Raw genomic sequence first — 23,143 nt, 5'->3', positions numbered from 1 at the left:
CTTAGAAGATGCCCACCATCCCCCAACACCACCATCCCCCGAACCCATTAAACCATCCCTCTCATTCCACTTAGTAACAAACACCGGTTCATAAAGCCTGGGGAATAAGACGTCGTCGTCCTGTGACGTCACCACCTACCGAACTGATGCGACATCCCTTACAGTGTGGGAGTATGACACAAGCTTGCAACCCAGTCTAATTAAAGCAGTGATTAGCAGTGCAATGTCACTACAGACAAACTCTCTCGACGGAACTGACTACAATAAAATATTTACATCTTCTTTAACATATTTTTAATCTATTTACTGAATTCTTACGGGGTTCTAATCAGACAGAATTAAAGATTTCACCTGTGCAGCAAGTCCAAATTACCACACAAACATGTTCACTAAGAGGTTATATAATGTTGGCAAGTAAAGGAAACGTGCGCTTAAGGATCTATAGTTAAACATGCTTAATAGAGCAAAGCTTCCAGCAAACAGTCCTATGGTGGAGATGTGTAGAACCTGCTCAAGACGGGGACACGGGACATTCTGTTTGGGGGCCGAATTACTGGCAGCTTAAAACATCTCACGTGGCCCATCAAACAGCCACATGCTAATTAGCATGGTATCCGGGGAATAAAATTGAAGGGGGTTTCATCACGGAAACAAATTAGTTGCTGGCGGTGTGTTATTTTTATATAAAGACTCATCCAAATATTTGGATTATTGAAATATTAATCGGTATTTATGATGCGACTTTCAAAATGCACTTTGACAACTGCGCTTAGAATACACCATCACCATGCGCATTACCAGAGCATCATTTGAAGACGTTACATCATGAATGCAAGGCTGTGTTCATGCAATAAGAAAATGAAGTGTTTTGTTGCAAAAATATGTCAAGTAGTATGAACTTCTCAATTTTCGTTTTCTTCAATTCGAAGGTCGGGATTTGAATCTCAAACATTTGGACCTTAAGACACATACACACACGGAAAGTCAGATATTTGTAACGGTTAGTGGGTATACCGTTATTTGTTCGTGACGGGGCTCTCGTCGAGAACATGTTTTTATTGGCAATAAAATTCTACCTTGTAGCAAACAGACCAATTTAACTAAGCACCAAGGCAGGCTTAGAAACCTATTGATGTTGTCTATGTTCGTATTTTTAAAACCAAGTGATTGACACACAATGAAACATTTCTAACATTCAGAGTATCGACAGTGACGAATTTGAGATATTTGTGCCCCAAATATTCCACCTCGTATTAAAGGATGGGAAGTCAGCTGTTTTTCAACACATCTACCTTTGAGCGTTTTTTGAGGAAACAGGATATCCAGTACAAATATCACTAGAACGTCCAGGACTTTCACACTCTCAAGCACGTTGATGTACGGACCACTACACCATTGTGATTGTGTGTGTGGCCATCGTATTATCATCTGTTTACTCGTCCTATAGAATTCAATTATTAGAAAAAATAACCCTTCTTGAACATCGTTTACATGTACAGCATAGCTGTAATTCTAATGTTTAAAAAGGGAGAATATTTTACAAAGAATTTATCACTAAACATCTATTTAATTTTCTTCTGATGATAATGTTTGTATTGTAATACGCGTTGTTTAAATGCAAAATCGTACTGTTTGTTTTCATCACGGTTTGTATGCCCACGGTTGTCAAGAGTTTAATTTAACTTTTCTTCACGTTTCATTCCATAAGCAGAAACTGGTACAAAGAAACAGAGTGTGTTGATATCATACACTGTAGGAGGCTGGGATATGGGATTAAAACGGAACGTTGAAACAGTCAACATTAAAAATGAAAAATACTATCTTTTCAATATTTGGGGTTTGTGTGGTGATTTGTAAGGCAATTTGTTCGGCAAACATTATTTTTTTAGACGAATGGTAATACAGATGTCTATTAGGACATTATTTAGAACGGTCTGCTATAAGCATGCCATGTTTTCTGATCAGTTGAACATCAGAATGGTAACTTTTATAAATATGCTTAAAAGCCTGATCTTTCCACATGACCAATTAGTTTGTGCACGATCACAAATGTTTACTTGTTGTTTTATACCGCACTTAGCAATATTCCTGCGATATGGCGGCGGTCTGTAAATAATCGAGTTTGGACCAGACAATCTAGCGATCAATAGCATGACCATTGGCCGACGCAATTGGGATAAGATGACATGTGTCAACCATGTCAGTGAGTCTGACCACCCGATCCCGTGATTACAATGAACTATAAAATAAACATATGATTTAGCTATATATGAATGTGAATAAAATAGGTAAGATTCGTTTTATTTAAAATTCTTCAAAATGTCCATGCTCTTATTCAAATTGCATTTCTAATTCTTACTGTACGACCGAACATAGTTCTGGATATTATAAAATAGTCAACGAAAGATGAAAACGTGTTCATTGTTAGGGAATATGAAATATAACGTATAGAAATATAAATCAGTGATGATGATGATGATGATGATTTGGAGATTTAACGTGTGCTTTCCGACATAACGCGCATTTAATTAATCACTGCATGCTACTTAAGAAATATCTAATTTACGTGTTTGTTTCCTCTCGTTCAAAAACATATAAATACAGACAAACAACTTTGATCCTATTGTATTGTTGTGTTGGTTTATACCTTTAATCAGTTAAAGAAAATTGAACTGAAGTGTTTTACAAATACGAATACTAACAACGCATTTATATTCATTTTTACTCTCTATATATTTATACAAGATGGCAAAAGCATTTGAATGTATGCTTTATTTAATTTCATACGAATTTCATTTCATTCATACGATTTTATTTGAATTCTGGAAAATATCGTTACATGATACTTAGGCACAGCAATACGTAAGCACATTATAAATATAATATGTGTAAACTTCCTCTCAGACCCATGTCTGAAATATGTCCTGTATTAAACACAGTTTTCTTTTCTAATTTTTAACACACGCATGCTGACGCTGATAAATTAGACGTATAGGAAAACAAGGGATTTCTTTGTTGCAAGTCGCGCGATGGAGTTAACAACGTTCCCTAAACAGCACAGCTCATTTAGCAGAGTTAAAAATATGAAGGATGTCACTGCCTGGTCTCACGTCAAGTGTAGTCTTTTCGACAAATAACGCTAATGAGAGCAAACATCAAAGATGCCAAGCTTGCAATAGAAAATGAATGCTGAAAAAGTTGTCGAAATTTAAATGTGGACCAAAGCTCAACATCAAATGACACGGGCTGGACGGTGACAAAAATAAAGATTCCATTTAAACGTTTATCTAACAGAGGAATAAAGAACTGGATAATCTGGTCTATGTTTTATTTTATTTGTTCATTTCTTGTCTTGAATGGTTTGTGTTACATGTGACAAGTTTGTGACGGGTGCCGCCTGTGGGGCAGAGTAGATTTACCTTTTCGCACCTTGGGAGCATCACTATTTGATGGAGATTCAGAAACACATCCTATTGACACAATCGTGCAATCGCCTCTGCGTTCAGCATATATCGTGAATATATGAATAGGTTCCACTTCTATTCACTCTTGTTAAGTAACACAACTTATTACAAAATATGTTAACCTGTTTTTCAGAGAATTTTGCTTTCTGTTTGTCGAATAAGCAGGCTCCCGAAATTTAAGTTCTTCAGAAAACTGACTTCAACCATTGAGAGAGAAACAAGCGTGACTGTAAACTCCATTTGACATGTTTGTAGAGATTCGTCAATAGCTACACGAGTATCTGCTACCAGTTTACTGATAGTGCACTGGACAACAGCCGATATTACGACATACACAAGTATCTGCTACCAGTTTACTGATAGTGCACTGGACAACAGCCGATATTACGACATACACGAGTATCTGCTACCAGTTTACTGATAGTGCACTGGACAACAGCCGATATTACGACATACACGAGTATCTGCTACCAGTTTACTGATAGTGCACTGGACAACAGCCGATATTACGACATACACAAGTATCTGCTACCAGTTTACTGATAGTGCACTGGACAACAGCCGATATTACGACATACACAAGTATCTGCTACCAGTTTACTGATAGTGCACTGGACAACAGCCGATATTACGACATACACGAGTATCTGCTACCAGTTTACTGATAGTGCACTGGACAACAGCCGATATCACGATATACTTCTGTAATTCTTACACTTAACTCACATAACTAAACGACTTCTAAACATGAAGATTATGCAAATATTACAGCTTAATTCATACCTGTAATTATCACATGGCCGATACTTTTATCCTTGAGATATACCAGCAGTATGAAACTATTGATAAGCTTCATGTATCGATCTATGCTTGTTCAATAAATAATATTTTGCATAACGCTTCCAATGCATATGTGTAATGTCGATGTCTCTTTACTTGCACATGGCATTATAACGTTTGTCACATGGCATTAAACCGTTTGTCACATGGCATTATAACGTTTGTCACATGGCATTATAACGTTTGTCACATGGCATTATAACGCTTGCCACAACTTGATAATTAGGCCGGTTTGTGAAGTTACTTCAGCGAGTAAAATATAACCTTCAACATCAAATATTCGTAAATGGCATCATATGACATTAACAATACCACATTCTTTCTCTTTACATTGCAAATACCATATATCAAGAATAAACTTGCATGATGCTCTCTAAAGACTCGCGTAAAATCATTTTCAAACTTTAACGGAAACTCGGATAATAAGTTCTACAAAGGGATACACGTTCCTTTAAGCGTGAACATACAATCATCCTTACCTGTCACCCAAGGTGCAGAAACTGCCATCCTTAAACTCACATGTTGAGTATATCAGATTCTATAGGTATCTCTACAGTCATTTTTTCCACCTTTTCATGGCAGGAATCGGCGCTTGAGCACCTCCCACTGGCACATCATCCCGTAGGCGGCGAGCAACATCGCAACATGGATTACTTCATGTTGACAGATTTCGAATCTTTGGAAATCATTCCGAGGTAAGTTTTCTATTTCAAGCGTATAAGCTATTCATGGAAACATGTGTAGCAATGCACCCATTTCTACTTTTTAAAATAGATTTCATTTGAAACGTACGCGTGAATATACTATGAGGTCCGGTAAAAAATGCAACTGTGTATGGAAATAAAAATAGATGATAAGATTCTACAGATTTCGTAGCATTTATCAAAGATCTTGCATATTTACCAATCCGACTATTGTCTGTCCATAAGAAATCGCTCCTGTCCTTTGAGTGATTTAAACAAAATCCCCACCGTGAGTCTATGACGTCTTATTCAATAGTGATGACACCAGGGGTTCGCGATGGCAGCCGTCACAAAAACATGGCTTTCATTCATTACTTGTCTGTCATACAGACCCTGAAACATATATACCAGATGCAGCCCATGCAAGTCTAGAATGTGTGGTAAGTTTAGATTACCACAGTTTCAGAAAATGATGAAAGTCTCTGGGCTCCTTTTTAGTGCATTTTATTTTAATTTAAAACCTTTTTTTCTGTAAAATATGTTCATTTCAGAGACTAGCTGTTACTCTTATCCATTACCTGTAAAATCAATAGACATTGTAGCTACACTGTATATAATCAACATTGTATCAAATTCTGCATTTACTGTTTAAATTAAATGTCTAATGATAATTCTTAATTTCTATGATTCGGCATAGTTGCAGATGTTATGAAATAGTGTGAACACAATAATACACACCGAAAACATGTCTCTTTTATGGGATTATGAGAATAAATGTTGAGGAATACAATACAGTACATATTACGTAAGAAATATTCAGCGTAGGTTTTTGTATCCTTCTTGTCCTAAAACATTACAACACAGAAAGACAAACATGATCGTGTCGTATTGTTGTGTTGATTTGGGCATTTAATCAGTTTAGGAGAAGTGCACTGAAGTTGTTGTTATGCAAATCTGGAAATCCAAGAAAACACCTTCACTACACATGTCTTCGCCACACGCCAAAACTTCCAGACTGCCAACACAAAAATGTGTCGCAGATTTCGTGCTGCACTTCTTTTTAAAAACGATTAAAAACTACGATTTGGGGGCGTTTCCAATGAGAACACGTCTTACTGTGTTTAATGAACATGACGACCTTTCTGGACAAAAATACGAATTTTACCGCATGTAAAATCGGTTTAAGGATAAAAAAGAAACATTGTATGATATAGTGCTGATATGACATAACTTTATAATTTAATAAAAGAACTGAGCATTCGTTTACAAAGTAATACCAAATATGTATGTGTTTGTTGTTTAACACACTCAGCTATATTCAAGATAGATGGCGGCAGAAATCCAGTGATTGACATCATGAGCATCGATCTACACAATTGGGAAACGATGACGTGTCACCCAGGTCAGCGAGCCTGATATCAAATAGTGATGACACCATGTGTTCACGAACAGAACACCAGCGAGCACTCATAAAGTGTGGGTAAATATGTTACATGCACACCAGAGTACTGGCCGTAGTTATCTGCCGACACAGAGTATACTGGACGTAAATGGCAAAGATCAATGAACAATGAATGCAGGGGTTTTGGATTTTTTTCTTTTTGTTTGTTTGCCTGTTTGTTTGTTGATTTTGGGGCACAGAACATTTCTATAACACTTCCACTGAGAAATTCATAGTACTGTTGTCACTCGAGAGATCAAGGGTGAAAGGAACCAACCGTATCGCACGTAGTCATTTAGGTACGATATACTGACACCAGGTGTTCATTAGTTAAATGATCAGGATATACATGTATTGTACTATGACTCCCATGACGCCTATGACTGGTGTGAGGCGATTAACGATAAGTGAAGTGAAGTGAAATTGGGTTTAACGTCGTGCTTGAGAATATTTCGCTCATATGACGACGTGCATGCGTGTGTGTGTATGTGTATGTGCGGCTGCTTGTACTAGCCCAGATTAAGCTGGTTTTATAGTGCTAGCCCACTGAGATACCACGCCGCAGTGAAGCATGAATACCCCACTCAGACACATTATACTGACTCCGAGACGACCAGTCCTTGTTGTACCCATTAATGCCGAGCGCCAGGCAGGGACCAACAAGTACCATATTTTAACGTATTTTGGTATGACGCGGTCGGGGATCGAACCCGCGGCCTTCCGCTCTCCGGGCGGACGCTCTAACCACTACACCACGGAGGCGGTCGATTAACGATAAGGACATGATGGCATCAGAACTGGTCTTCAGTAACCCATGCTTGTAAGAGACGACTAACGGGATCGGGTCGTCAGGATCGATGACTTGGTTGACACATGTCATCTTATACCATTTGCGTAGATCGATGCTCATGCTGTTGATCACTGGATAGTCTGGTCCAGACTCGATTATTTACAGACCACCGCCATATAGCTGGAATATTGCTAAGTGCGGTGTTATACAACAACCAAACCAAGATAACTTTACACAGTTAAAGGAAAGATGGCTACGTTGAATAAAGAAAAACGTTTGGTATTACTGAGATTGCGTTTTACTCCTCTTACAGCAATTTTTTTAATTAATCAACAGACAATGTGAGGAGTCGAATCTCAAATGCGGGTCTTCGGCATGACAAACGATTGTTTTAACGCCCTTTGCAAATTGAGACAAAAACCTGTGTGAACACAGTCACATCCACGTCACGTCCCGGATCTCATTAATCTGGACGACGGTTTTGGATGGTACAGTGGTACATATGTACCCTGTTTACATGATAATAGAATATACTCACTACGAGTGCGCCCGGTAGATAGAAAGTATGTAGTTATTGACCATCTATCAAGTGATACATGTGTAACCAACAGTGAAGTATTTGGTGGTATTTGATAATATGCACATTGCATCAATTATGGCTGATGCATTTCAAATGAACCGTCAGGTAGTCTTAAGTACAGACACTCCCCGAAGAGAATGTTGAACTTACGTGGGAAGGAAATTCGTGTTGTGTCACTGTGTTGTGGATTTCTTTATAAATATATATGTACTACCGTACACTGCTGAACTTAACACACCCTCAGTCTCTCTCTCTTGCTCTCTCTCTCGCTCTCTCTCTATCTCTCTCGCTCTCTCTCTATGTGTGTGCGTAGTTTGGTTGGTTTGTGTGAGTCACAGCAAAAATAACTTCGTTTCCGGACACCGGAAACCTAACTGAAACAAAATGGAAACTTAAGTTTCAGTTAGGTTTCCGGACCGTTTCTGTACATTTCCTTCAAGTCTCCGGAAAACGGAAACTAACAAATTACCCACAATCCCGTAAGGCTCCAGTGCGTTTCCGTTACCCAGATTCCCGTAGGGCTCCAGTGCGTTTCCGTTACCCAGATTCCCGTAGGGCTCCAGTGCGTTTCCGTTACCCAGATTCCCATAGGGCTCCAGTGCGTTTCAGCTACCCAGCTTCCTGTAAGGCTCCAGCGCGTTTCCGTTACCCAGCTTCCTGTAAGGCTCCAGTGCGTTTCCGTTACCCAGATTCCCGTAAGTTTCCAGTGAGTTTCAGTTACCTAGATTCCTAAGAGGTGCCATTGGGTTTCTGCTATCCTCTACTGTCAGTTCCTCTACTTTCAGTTGGTTTCAGTTTTTATATACTTAATTCAATTAGGTTTCCCTTTGATTTCCGTTTCTATTAATCACATTAACCATATTCCATAAGTTTCAGTAAATCAGAATCTGTATGGCTCCATTTGGTTTCAATTATTAGTATTCAGTGATTACCAAATGTCCACATTAAATGATGATTGAATAAATTACATGACATAATACATTCAAATACATTTCCACTACATTTCCACCTGGACATAACAACAAAAATCAGTTAGTCAGTCGATTTCTCTTTATTCATCATAAACATTTTTTTTTTAAATATCAACAAAATATGCTCAATAGCACTAACATATATATGTATGTGTGTATGTATGTGTGTTTGTGTGTGTGTTTGTGTGTGTGTGTGTGTATGTATGTGTGTGTGTGTGTGTGTGTGTGTGTGTGTGTGTGTGTGTGTGTTTGTGCATGTTTATATCTATTTTCTAGATACACATCTTTTTACATACAAAATTTTCGACAGTTGCTTCAATGATCAACCTTGACATGCCCCTGTTGTCTGAGAACAAGTAGCACGCCAGAAACATCAGTTCGTGGGGTGGAATCTCGTCTTTGTTTCTGGCGTTGACAGTACAATACCCATGTTCGTGAGGTTCTATTAAGTGGTATCTATCTGACACCTGCGTCACTTTCCTTCCACGCTAAACTCACACTCCGCGATATAACTTTAATGGTGTTAAAACCAGAGTTAAACCCATGTCACTAACTAATCAACAGCAAGTTGCAATGTATATGCTTGTATGTTAGTTGTATATGTAAATGTTAGTCTGTCTCACAGTCCCTGAACCGCATTATATTCTACTCCACCCAGACCCTTCTGCAATGCTGAAGCCCTAAATGAAGCAAGTCTAGATTTCCCTAGCTTCTGAATCTCCCATCTCACTGGGACCCTTTTTTTCAATTCAAAAGCAGTTATTAGCTTCTATCAAAATTACACATATTCAGAGACAAGGCGTTAGTGTATGTAAATGCGTTCCGTTTTATTTTGTTATCGTCACGTTTTAGCGTAGGAATACATAATTTATATTCATTTAGGAGTTGCAACACACAACTGTAATGTTGTTCAGTCTATGTTTAATTATGAGTTATGAATCATATGCGACAGTGGTAACCTTGTCAAACCTCATGTCTTGAGTCAGATGAGGTTCAATAAAAACGTTGACGTGACGAATGATTAAGGCTTCAATAAACACTGTTTAATTACGTGTCTCTGTTTCCAAGAGAAGAAATTGACATATGACGTGGCCCGCCTGTGCTTCTCCTGCCTGTCGAACCCATACACAGGTAGGTAAAAAACTGTCACCTTAACAAGATCGCTGTTTTGTAATGTCACTCTTTCACAGTGGAAATATTTGAAATCCTAGAGGTCAAACTTTCATTTTTTTAAAGTCAATCAAATTTGTCATACGGGGATCGTTAATTGCTAAAGAAGCTTTGTCTTAATCAAAGCCTGTATTGTCCAACGTGAAGACTGGTGCCGAACAAACATTTGTAAATATAGAGCTATTTAGGGTCACTTAGGGACGTGCCAACCTCCTTGCATCTCACAATAGCAAGGGGCGGTCTGTTTTGTTTTAACTAGGATTGTCAAGTGGGATGAGACGAGCGATCTGATTGGCCGCGAACTAGCGCTCTTGGCATCGGTTGACCTTGTGACCTGCGCAGTGACGGAGAAGCGGCGGGGGCCGATGTTTACGCTTCTCTGATCACATGTTATTGTTTGTGGGTGACAGAACGTGTAGCCAGAGAGTTTTTATACTTGCCAGTACGATAGTATTTAAGCCTTCTGTCCGAGGGGTGAAGCATCAGTTTCAACTTCTTGGTCGATGTGGGTAGACACTCGTTTGGCCACCGAGTTGTAGAGAGGCTAAGTCTCACATAGGGAAACAGTGTCTCACGTCTCTTGACAGAACACGTGGGCCACAGCATTACTCAACCTGTGATTCGGTCGTAGCAGCGACGTATAATTTCCTCGGAATCATTTGTGGACGATACACTGGGACATTACTATTGTGAACTACTAACCACCAGCTACAATGATTCCTCTGTTGATGCTAACTGTAGCATATCTGGGAACATCGTCAGCCCAACGCTGCGGTGGGGTCCAGAACAAGTATGTCTGCCACCCGTCCAACCCTCGCCAGTTTATGATTTGTATCGGAGACCAGCAGTATACAATGAAATGTCCAGGCAACCTCCACTTCAGTACAAAAACCCAGACTTGTGACTGGCCCAGGAACGCTGACTGCGGTCGACCTGTTAAAGTCGTCACCCAACCACCTCCCCAACGTCGAACCCCACAGATGTCACAACGCCAGTACGGCGGTCAACGTCGCCGACAACCATCGTACACCTGGCAAAACAACAATCAGGGTAGAAACGTCAACAGCGTTGCCTCTAAATCACGGGGTGAACCTGTAAACGCTGTAGCTGCTCTGACCGGCCCTCGTAAGTACAAGAACCCTTCGGACAGGGAACGCAACGTCGTCGATGACCTTTACAAGAAGAAAAACTCATACCATGCCCACAAAGATCAACTGAAAGACACCAGAACGGTAAATTCAAACATTAACCAGAATCGAGACAAATGGACCCTGGCTCATTACCCGTGGTGGGCAGCGAAGTCAGCTACCCCCGCAAATCGTTCCCGTATGTCTCGTCGTCCTGTCACCCCCACCCCCGGGTACCGGTCTGGGTCCCCCTACACCCCACGAACCTCAAGGACATCAAGGATCTCGAGGACAAAGACTTCCAGAACGTCCAGGACAAGATACAACCCGATCCGAAGTTCATTAAAACGAGTTCCAATCAACAGTGTAGCTTCCAGACACGTGCCACCCCCAGCGAAACCTCTTAGAAAGAAGACGATCAAACAGAAAGAAGTTAAACAGGAGCCAAAGCCTCAGAGGAAAATCATCAGAAAGCCAGGTAAGAAAGCACCTGTACTTACATACATCTACCGACAAAGTATTCTTTCTGCGGATGCAGTACAAATAACGTCAGGGACGACAAGTATCTCCTTTAAAACTGAACGCATAAAAGTTTTTAAACGAGTTTGAAAGTGCAAATAGGATTACCCTCATTAAACGAAATGTACATTAAAAGGTTACGTGGATATGTAACATTGAATTTTACAAACTAAAGCATCACCAGATTCTGTATGAAGCCAACTACAACGATTTTATTTCAAATTGAGTCATATGTTCTATTTAGCTTGACAAATTGTATAAGTTACTGAGATGTGCATGACATTTAAGAGTAACAGCATCGGTGTGACATTTATAAAGGTTCACACGTCTAATCTTTCCATAACATAATATATAAAAGTAACCCTAAAAAGTCTAAACAAAATGAGATCAACGAAGGCAATAACTGATACCATTTATTTCTCTAAAGATGTCATAACAGAAAAATAAAAAGTTCCCCCTCAAACGAACATATTCGTCACCGTTACCAAACCTGAAAAGATCACATCGGCAGGCTCTGCCCATTTACCCAAAACATCTTCAAAATGAACCGTCCAATGCATGCCACGCAGTCTTTCAATTCTTTTTAAATGATAGAAAGAAGCAACCTAACTTTGATTTCATTTTTAAAAAATGCTGTTGATCTGGAAACAAAGAAACTGAAATATGTCCTAACCTTGAATAGGAAATTCAGAAGAGGACATTTATTGATAAATGTTCAAATCTTTCCTTTTTTTCTTAAATGATAAAAAGGAGAAACCTAAATTTGATTTAATTATAAAAGTTGCTGTTGATCTGGAAAAAAACTGAAATATGTCTTAACTTTGATTAGAAAATTCAGAAAAAGACATTTATCGATAAATGTTCAAATCGTTTAACACTGTGAGATATCTGACCATATGTCCTCGCCTTGGTTTGAAGTTAACACGCATTAACACCTCTCAATACAGGAAGACATGAATAAATAGATGGAAAATCATTACGAGACAGGATGGCATGTTGCTAGATATCGTAGGAAAATTGATTGTCATGCATTTTTTTTACAAAGACAAGCATGTCATGATAATGGCTACATGACAGTCACCTAACTTCATGTGTATTGTAAATGCCAGGGTAAAAAAAAGTATACACCCATATTTGATGGCAATGGTACTCGATGGTAATGTATTTGATTCTCATGTCCTGGTTGATATTGTAAGCACCGTATGAAGTATATCTCACAACAGTTGACGTTCCCGTCTCCTGGTGCATGGGAGTTGAATGTTCACACAAATGAGCACAGTGAGGGGTTAGTCAAGGTTGCTTTCTTTAACCCTGCAGGTTAGGTACAGCCATTGAATATCCATCACAGTGATCTCTAACTGAAGATGGCATTTTGTCAACAATTTCGGCCTCGTATGCGTAATAGAAATTCCTGCTTGATATTAAATACATGTAATTACGTTCAATTGCAACAATGCAAGGTTACTTCAAAAACTGTTACGTTTAATTTTTGTAGAACATTGCTTTCGTCTTCTGCTGTCAGCTGGTTTGGGATTCATTGTAAGCTTAGCAAACATTTCAAGTTGGCGATGCTGTATGAAATGGCTAGGGATGATGTTTCATAAAAATGTCTTGTACAAATACAACATATCTCCATAAAGCTGGGGGTTTTCTGTATCAATATGCATCGACATGTGTCATCGACATAACGTGACTTAAGCAGAGATTTCTTATGATTACTAAAGGCTTTTGTGGCTTTTATTTACCATATACTTCTCTAACTGACGTCATATTCAACAAACAAAAGGACATATATTTTATTATCTGTTTGCTTGGGCATTACATCATATAGCTTTGTAAAGTAAGGACAGGGATTAGGTATTAGGTAGCAGTTGTCACGATTGTCCCACGCTTCACACATGGTTTCTATACATATCTCTTCTGGTTGTGAGACAAACTGATTCAGTATTGAGAGTACGCTTTCTACACATAAACACATGTTGTGCCACGTGGACCGGTGCACAATCCTCAGGTAAAATCATTCAAAGTGAAGTTAGACGGCGATTTGGCTTGTGAGTTTTTAAGGCTTCGGTTCTGTCCCACACTGAAGTATATGTAACTGGTGATATCTCCTTAGGTGAGTGACGTTGTCCTAAATATGCCTCAATTGACCCGTCAGTTAATGGGTACCCGGTCGGATTAGATGGTAATGTGACTGTTAACCCCACAATGCCCAAAGAAGAGTGTGAACTGAGAAATGCACATTGATCCACTGATCGGAATAAAAAAATAATCTTTTGAGCATGTGTGAAATGTGGCTTTGGTTGCATCTTAAATACGTGTGTGTGTGTGTTTGTGTGTGTGTGTGTTTGTGTGTGTGTGTGTGTGTGTGTGTGTGTGTGTGTGTGTGTGTGTGTGTGTGTGTGTGTGTGTGTGTGTACATAAGTATAATACAGATAACCTTGTAACGAATATACAATAAAAACATAATGTCACCTGTCACGTACATAAACGTAAAATGTGGTTAACAGTCATCGAAAAGAATATTTGAGATTAAGCTTTGGGTGATTTTCTTAATAAACTCATATCCACATAACATAATGTTTATGCAGATAGAGAGGAGAGTGAAAAAGCATGGTCCACTCAAACTGAATTCGTGAAGTTCGACTGTGTTTGCTGACTACCAGTTGGGTAGCCCCTCCCTTCTCCGCTAAGGTTTTACCCCAGCTTCATTCCAATCAATATCCCAGCTCAATCAACTATTTAGATAAGGTTGGTCTGTCATTTGATTGTCTTCACTCGAATTTGAAAGGTTTGGTCAACTAAAAGCATTGCGTTGTTCACTTGGGTGGCGGAGTTCAGTAACTCATCGGAACAAAGGCCTCCACCCTTTAATGATTACCGAAGTGGATAGTTGATCCTCTGAAATGTCTTTCAGAAGGTCTCAGGTAGATACGTCAGAATGTCCAGAATGAAGTCAAACAGATGCGACAGCTACCTCAAACTCAGTACCTCTCCAAATATGCTCTCAACCCTGTGAGGCGAATACTTCGTGATGTTTTCTGAATTGTTTGCCTCAGTGGGTGTACTAAGATGTATCTGGAAGGATTGCAAACATGTAGTGAAGCCTGATGCACTGAACAACGGCATTGCTGAACTGTACTAATCACTTTAAAAAGATTCCCACAACTTTGTGGACAGTAAGTGCGCGAATCTGTTTTATTCACATTCAGTTTGGCTAACCAGAAGAAAAGTGTGTCAGTCAGTAAGAGCCTAATTTAACCATCAGCTTGTCCAGTCTCCCTTTAAACGAGTGCAGTACCATAGATAGTGTTCGTTTGGACATTTGCATGATTATGAGTCTTTTTGCCAACACCTGGTGTCATCACTGATTTTCACTGATCCATTCACATAAATTTCACAGCTAATTTTTCGGAAAAGCAAGACTCGGAATGCTTTTGCCCTGACGTTCTATAGTTCTAACAGAAAATTGTATTCACTCGTCAGATTGGTAATTGTGGTTTATGATAGTGATGAAAACGCGTTCAAGTTCAATATGCAGTTAATCAACTCGGATTCAAATATGCTCGATGCTAATTAATTAAGCATAATGGCAAGCGTAAGGATTACACTTTGTATCAGAAATGCATACCTTATCACCACAAGATACACATACAAACAAGCATAGACTGACGTTCATCTAACATGGCGGAGAAGCGTTAGCATGGAATGCATTTAAGGGGGCGATTTCACCTCTGGAAAAAATAAACAATGCGCCCTATGTTTATTTAACAACAAACGTTCCTCTAAAATACACACTAGGACGACACATCAAATTATATCTGTCCTGGTCCTTGGCAGACAATATTTACAGGCGACAAAGTTAAAAATATTGTGGCACATTTCAAGTTCATATGTTTGACAGTCTTCGATGTTTGATTATAAGAAACACAATGTTAATGTTTGGAAACAACGTGACTGAAGAATGATAACGAATCAATATTAGATGAATGTTTTACTATCTTTTGTCCAGGGGCAACTTTTCTTGGGAAAATAATGAACTCCATATTTAAAATGTGTATACACACTCTGAGAAAGAAAATATATATCATATTAACTTCATGTAGCCATTTCTAGTCAAAGTCTAGACTATGTATGTAGTACGTATGATCAATGCAATTGACATTATCTCTGAGTAATTGGAGCAAGTACAATCGGTAGATTAATAGTTATCATTAATACGAATATGATGTGAAATTAAGTATGCATGAGGATCTTCATCCAAACTAGCTGAAACACCCTCTTAGAGTTCCACGTTTTCTGTATAAAATATATCTTGTAGATATTACGTTAGCTCCAGAGCATAACCATCCTCGATGTTTCCATGGAAACGAATTCCATTTGGCTAAAAGGCAAAATAGCAGTAAACATTTATGAATGGATGACTGAAAATCTGTGATGACACCGATTGTTCGCTCATGACAGTGTACACTCTCTTGTTACATTAAGCAATCAACACCGTGTAAACAGCCTTTTTAACTTTGCAAAAGTGATATATTTTCATATTCAAATATCACAAATAATTTTCTACATAAATTTGAAATTATCAACCAATGTCTCCAAATTTTCAGAATTCCTTATCAACCAAAAAGTTCTAACACTGACACACTGAACCCATTCTACAGCAATGTATGTATTTCTGTAACAAATGGTAATATTTATGAAAAACTTGTGGAACATTATTCGCCTTCTGACTCCACATTTAAGCACGTCGAAAACTTTGTTCTTCTTCCAGCATGTCTCACGTCGGCTTTGACAAGTAGTCTTTGCGTGATTCACCTGCTTGCTTTGTGAGATTGTGTTTGAGTATCGGGACAAATGTACATTCACCCAGCCCTGACAGCTCAGCAAAGGTCGGACAGAATCAATGCACTGACAGGAACATGAGGTCGACCTTCTAGCTACAAAATTTGATTATTCGAAATTGATCTTTACCTTTTAAGAATGTTTGCTATGCTTCATTCTGCTAATACCTGGTATTTTAGCCAACTTGTATTGCGATTCCTGTGTTTCAATTCAATTTTGGGTGATCGTGTCATGTCTACTTTTGAAATCTGTTTCTTAAATCTCACGAAGAAGATAAAGACCGTGTACTTTTTAATCCCATACACAGTAAAATTTGTTCCTCTATTGGTTCATTTTAGGCCATAAATACTTCTCACGAATTTCGATATTTCCCAGTATGTACAGTTTTTACGTCCGAAGAAACATCTCTGCAATATCATAATTTGATAATCGTTTGTTATGACGTCACAATCAAATGACGTCACTAATCCCGACGGTTCCTAAAGCTGGCCAGTTTTACTTTCTACACTCAATAAATTGCTTATTACTGTTTAGCAAAGTTGGATAAATGATTTTAGATGATACAAAAATCCAAACATGGTTTCTTTTGACATCAAATATAACACTCCTCCATAGAAGTAAAACTCCTCTCAGCAATTCGCGAATACTTCAACTTTTATCGTGTTGTGTTAAAATATTTTATTTCAAAACACATTGTGGTGAAATTCCTTCTTTTATCGACGTATCCCATTATGTCATAACAATATCAAATTTGTGCGCTTTTTTCAACCCCCGTTCCAAATTGTGTTATGTTTGGTAGTTTTGACACAAACGACAATAATGCATGTTAATACAAACCTTCTTTTTCCGAAAGACAGCATCAGTTTCCCCACTCTCTCCCGTAAACAGCTACAGGTGCAGCTTCAAAGAGGAAAACAACCTAGGTTTGAAGCATGCACTAAGCTGAAAATTCTTCAACAAACAGCTACACTCTGCACAGATAATATTTGCAAGCATATAATACACACAAACAATCACGTCTTGGAGTTTGTTCTCAGATTTAGGTGTTGAGGCCATGCTACAAGTCGCACGTCATACACAAGCAAGTTCGAGCAGTATTTAACATTAAATGAATGCCAACGGCTGAAAAAAAATGAATGAAAAAACGCCCTGGCATGATAAACATATATGGTAAAATATTGATAAAGAGTAATCTGACTTCAAGTAATCCGAATGTTGGTAAAATCTCAATTTTAAATACAAAATTGTTGTTCAACGTTGATGAAATACCCACAGTTTTCTAACACACGATATTTACAATATATTATGTTACAGTATGTTATAAAGACGAACTTTTCTGCTGGTTTTGTGGTCTGTGGTTGGGTGCGGGATGCAGGGTGTACAAGAAAAACTAGATCTGGCATTTTAGGGATGCATGTTACAGATCTGTATACGACCTTTTTAAGTATGTCAACTTAGTAGAGTTCGGAATATATGTACTTTGTAGTGATATACGTGTCCAAGGATATTCAAATTTCAAATTCAACCGGGGGCATCGTCTACACACACACTTTTCGTTTGAATTGTGTCAATGATTAAAAAAACCCACGTAAAAGCCACAGCACAGGATGGCATCGTCACACTGGGTGTTCGTGAAAGGATTTAATTATCCAGGGATTAAAAATACTTTGTTGCAGGTGAGGGTTTTGCAGTAATCGAAAAGAAACAAACTTTGCAGCTGTTTCAGGGTTGTTTAATGTTGTTCAAACCCCAGTTGGATTTAAAGCTTGAGTTCCATGAAAGACCTTACCCCCAGGTTAAAAACGCTGACCATTTCTACAACATACATTGCGTTACTCGAAACCCAAACCTCAAGTGGCGGACAACGTGCGACAGAGCGCCTTAGTTTAAAAAGAAATGAATCAAATCATTACCATTCTTTCGAAAGAGAATATGTCGAATTTCCAGGGCAGATTAAAATTCTTTTCAAGTTTAACATAAAAACTCAAACAAATGCAGTGAACCCGACGTACTTTACATGATAATTTAAAGTTTTTCTACACGCAAATCCAGCCCTCCTGACATGGAGACACGACATAACTTAGACATGTCAAGTCACGGCAGTAGTGGTCATTAATCTGATCACAAAACATTAAAACAAGCCAATCCTTCATTGAAGTAAGATGCTAATTTTATGGATACAACTTCTCTATTCTGTGAAAGTCGATGTAGTTGTCCTAATCCTACATTCAACGTAACCTACGCTTGCTTCTAAATGAATAGGTAAGCCTCGATCAATGAACTTCCAACCATCTGCAAAGGGCGTCTGTCATGTGGTGTGTTCTCCAGTGTTGGCACGGGTCCTACAGTTCGGACTACAGCGCACTCCTTCACCTCTCACATGTACACCTCTGTTTATCTATTTGCCTATAAGTCTAAGTTCAATCAGCGTTTATAGATTCGACAGGGATTACTGTTATCCGGGATTGGCACCTGATGCATTTGTCTGGGTAAGATGACGTTTACTGTTAATCACAATTGCCAACACATGGGGTTACAGAGGACACATGTCATTCAATTTAAATTAACAATTATTTGAAACCTGTTTTAAACATGAGTGTCTGATGATCCGCTCAGTTTGGTATAATTTGTCTTCTGTGTGCTTTTCTTCTTTTTGCTTTTTCTTTGAACGGTTTTACTGACTGAATGAATTTGGTTTTACGCCGCTTTTAGCAATATTCCAGCAACATCACGGCGGGGGACACCAGAAATGGGCTTCAAAAATTGTACCCATGTAGGGATTCGAACCCGGGTCTTCGGCGTGACGAGCCAACGCTTTAGCCACTGGGCTACCCCACCGCCCCTGAACGGTTTTAAGTGATTATTAGGTGATATTATTGTATTATATAAGGAAGACCAATTAGGTTGCGAAACATTATTTGGTCTGAATGGAAGAATTCAGCAAGGTAAATTGAAGGAAATAGAATTTAATTTTGATGTTATTAATTGTGTCAGAACCGTATTTTGAAATCCTCTTATACAACTCGTAGTTATTGTAAAAGGAGCTAATATCTCAGCATAATGGTATGTGTTCATTTATATAGCGCCAAGCTCCACTCCAGGTATGCTCATAGCGCTGACAATGAATAACACAGACAGTATTACCCCGGATAACCCAAGCTGCCTATTCGACGCTAGAAGGTTATAGTAACATGATTTATCCCACCGGGTGCCCATTTTCCACTGGGTGAACAGAGGCAATTGTGAACAAATGCACTTGTCTAATACATGTATCACATTTGCTTCGTTGTGAGGTAGGATTGAAGCCCTAGAAAATCATAGAGATTCTGAGCGTGGCTAAACACCACTTTTAGAAATTATTAGGTTAGGGACACAAAGTTTTGTCTTTTCTTAGACATATCAACAACGCCAGCACCAACACCAACGTTAAAGAATAGTCGGTCACGATTATCTGCCATAACACTTTTTATATTCCGGTGGGCGTTAAAGCAAAATAGCTGTTAAAATTATATGAATTGCTCACTAAAAATGACAAGCCGAGGTCGTAGGGTATTGGGCGACTGCTTCAACCACAAGGCCACAATATCGTCCTTCAATGTGTGTGTTGCTTTTTGTCGCATGAGCAATGTTTGCCGCAGCCCGTCACCAACATCCCCCGGCGTGTGTGTAATTAGATTATGCCGATAAAACACAATCACGAGCACCTGGAAAATACGCTAACCAGGTAGCATCGAGGATGCAGGTTGGATTGGGTATTTGGCAGGATGAGTACCACAAATTAACAAGTCCAGTGTGTTAATTCAGGCTATTTTTCAATGTTGTCCAAGAGCTAGATGTGGAAAATAACACCAAAGTTACTTGTAAACCGAGTGAATTAGGAGTGTAAACATACGTGCTGTATTCTTTAACTTGACAGCCGACAGAGCATCCAGGACACGTTATGTCATTTATAGGGGACTGTTTAGACTGTTATTGTTTTGTTTTCGCTGTTGTCAGAATGTGTATATGTAGACAAAACATGCCCTATAATCTCCAAGCGTGACGAGTCTGTAAACCTTTCTGGTCGTCTTTGCCGTAGTGTTGGTCGTTCTCAAATATTTGTTTATCATTTATGCAGAATCACGAATAAAACCTTATGTTGACCTGAGATGAAGTTTCTATGTTAAACATTCGTCTTTACTGTTCGTGATTTCGGCTCCTAAAAAATGAAGGTGGCACATCTGATTTTGAGTAATGTTGACAGCTCTCGCTCTCTAGCATGTCCTCGAGACATGATCTTCCTACAGCCATAAAACTAAATGAAAAACAAAAAACTTTCCTTTTAAAAAACCCCGCTGCAGTGTTTTCTTTTCAGTCAAGGAACTTCCTTCGAAGAACTTTAAGCAAACATTGGACCTTTGATTGAGGACATGCACATTCTCTTCTGAACTCGCTTGTTGTATACAGGATTGACTTCTACAGGATATTCTGTCGAAAGAAGTTTAAACACAATGTTTGACAAGGTTTTACATGACGCTGTTTTGTAATCGACATGTTTCATGATAAGCCATGTTTAGATCGGTGTACTTGTACTGACAGGTGACTTGAAATGAGGTTTCTAAAGAAAGTGACTTCATATACAGATGACCATACCACAAGCAGTGTTGTTGACACAATAAATCCTCTAGTTAAAACATGTTTTCATAAAATGAAACGATAAGGACTTACTAGTAAGTATGCTAGGGGTTCTTTGATTTAAAGGAAGAAAGATATTTCTTCAAGGATTAATTCTTCTAATCCTCTTCTCCTTAGCACCACGTCGCTTCCTTGTAAGCATTCACAATCATTAAAAAGACATCGTTGTGTCGAAGTTGTAGGGACCTACGCAGATACCTCGAGTTATCCGAGGTTCGACACAAGCAAAGAAAATATGAATACTTTGTGACAACCGTATGGTCGACATATCCGAGTTCGTCACAGCAGTGTTTGAATGTATTTATTACCTACGAGGGCGAACATATCTGGGTTCATATTTTTCATACGATGCCCGAGGGCAAACTATCACTTTGTCATGGTGACGTGACGTCATGAACAATGCTATGACGTCACGTTTCTTCTGTGACGTTGCGTTCTATATGCTGTGACGGCGGGTAGACAGCCTATGTTTGAAACTAGATTTGGGTTATTTTCCTCAATTTCACGACTTCGGTAATAAACAGAATATTATATTCGTGCCCATATACTATGCTAACGACACTCGTGCCTAAATATCGGTACCCCTCACTCTCGCTCGGGAAATACCAACATTTAGACACTCGTGTCGTAAACATAGTATGATATGGGCACGAATATAATATTCTCTATTTATTATGTAAGAAAAGGTCCGAAAAGATATTTGTTAAGTAAGGGCGGGATCGAACTCGTCATAACTTACTCCAGTGTTTACAAACAGACCAACCGTAAAGATCCGGGTTAGAATTGGTCTTCAGCAACCCAAGTTTGTCGTAAGAGGCGATTAACGGGATCGGGTGGTCAGACATTCTGATTTGGTTGCCACATAGAGCGATGCTCATGCTGTTGATCACTGGCCTGTCTGGTCCAGACTCTATTAATCACAGACCACCATACAGCTGGAATATTGCTGGGTGCAGCGTTAAACAAACAAACAGACCATATTTGTAAAGATGTGTTTTTGTCAAATACTGTATACCCTCTATATCGTGTTCCAGGTAAATGTGACCCTACCACCTGCCAGCTTCCAGACTGTCGCTGCATCGGTTCCGACATTCCCGGCGGTGTCCCCGTCACTCAGACACCCATGATGGTCATGCTCACCTTCGACGACAGCGTCAATATTGCCAACTTTGACTACTACGAGAAACTATTTGATGGGAAATTCAAGAACCCCAACGGCTGTCCCGTCAAAGGAACCTTCTTCGTGTCCGGTGACGCAACCCAGTACCACCTAGTGGAGAAGCTTTTCAAGAAAGGGCAGGAAATTGCCTCGCACAGTCAGTCTCACCGATCACCCACCACATGGTGGGCTCATGCAGGCTATGAAGGATATGTTCATGAAATAGAAGGCATGAGAAAGAAGTTGTCCCTCAAGAGCAACATCCCCAAAGATGCCATCAAGGGAATGAGAGTTCCGTTCTTGCAGATCGGAGGCGATGACCAGTATCAGATGTTGCGAGACTACAAATACCTTTACGACACGTCCATGGTGACGGGCCATCTGTACCGAAACGAAAAGCCCCCTGTCTGGCCCTTCACCCTTGATTACCCCCAGATTCCAAAACCTGTTCCCTGACCCCCTGTCCCCAAGGCTCCTACCCCGGTCTCTGGGAGGTCCCCCTTGTCCGATGGTACGGTTCCAACAAGATGGCGTGTGCCATGCCCGATGGTTGTATGATTGGTGCCGGAAGGAAGGGCACTCTGCAGTACCTACATGATAACTTCAACAGGCATTATAAAACCAACCGATCTCCCCTCGGCATCTTCCTCCACGCTTCCTGGTTCCGCAGGAAGACCGGCAACTTCGAAGCACTCATGGATTTCCTCCAAGAGCTGTCAAGAATGGAAGATGTATGGGTTGTGTCAACGTCGCAAGTTGTAGATTGGATTCGCAACCCTAAGCCACTATCACAGGTTAACAGTATCGAATCATGGAAGTGCTAACATTTAGGGACATTAATTCGTTAGATATGGACATGAATTAATAACACAAGGGGACA

At 39.4% G+C, this 23,143-nt stretch overlaps 1 protein-coding gene across 1 annotated transcript; it reads left to right on the top strand.

The window, feature by feature from the left end:
* Positions 1-10,350: 10,350 nt before the first annotated feature.
* LOC124258719 lies at positions 10,351-22,852 on the top strand. Its single transcript, XM_046692796.1, has 2 exons — positions 10,351-11,544; positions 22,139-22,852. Exons 1-2 carry the CDS (start codon positions 10,653-10,655, stop codon positions 22,717-22,719), a joined length of 1,473 nt encoding a protein of 490 aa, XP_046548752.1. The 5' UTR covers positions 10,351-10,652; the 3' UTR covers positions 22,720-22,852.
* The last annotated feature ends 291 nt before the right edge of the window (positions 22,853-23,143 follow it).

Source organism: Haliotis rubra, unplaced genomic scaffold (genome assembly GCF_003918875.1).
Source record: "Haliotis rubra isolate DU_JTF1 unplaced genomic scaffold, ASM391887v1 Scf7, whole genome shotgun sequence".
Taxonomy (NCBI): Eukaryota; Metazoa; Mollusca; class Gastropoda; order Lepetellida; family Haliotidae; genus Haliotis; species Haliotis rubra.
Note: the sequence above shows the minus strand (reverse complement) of the source record. Positions and strands in the feature narration are given on the sequence as shown.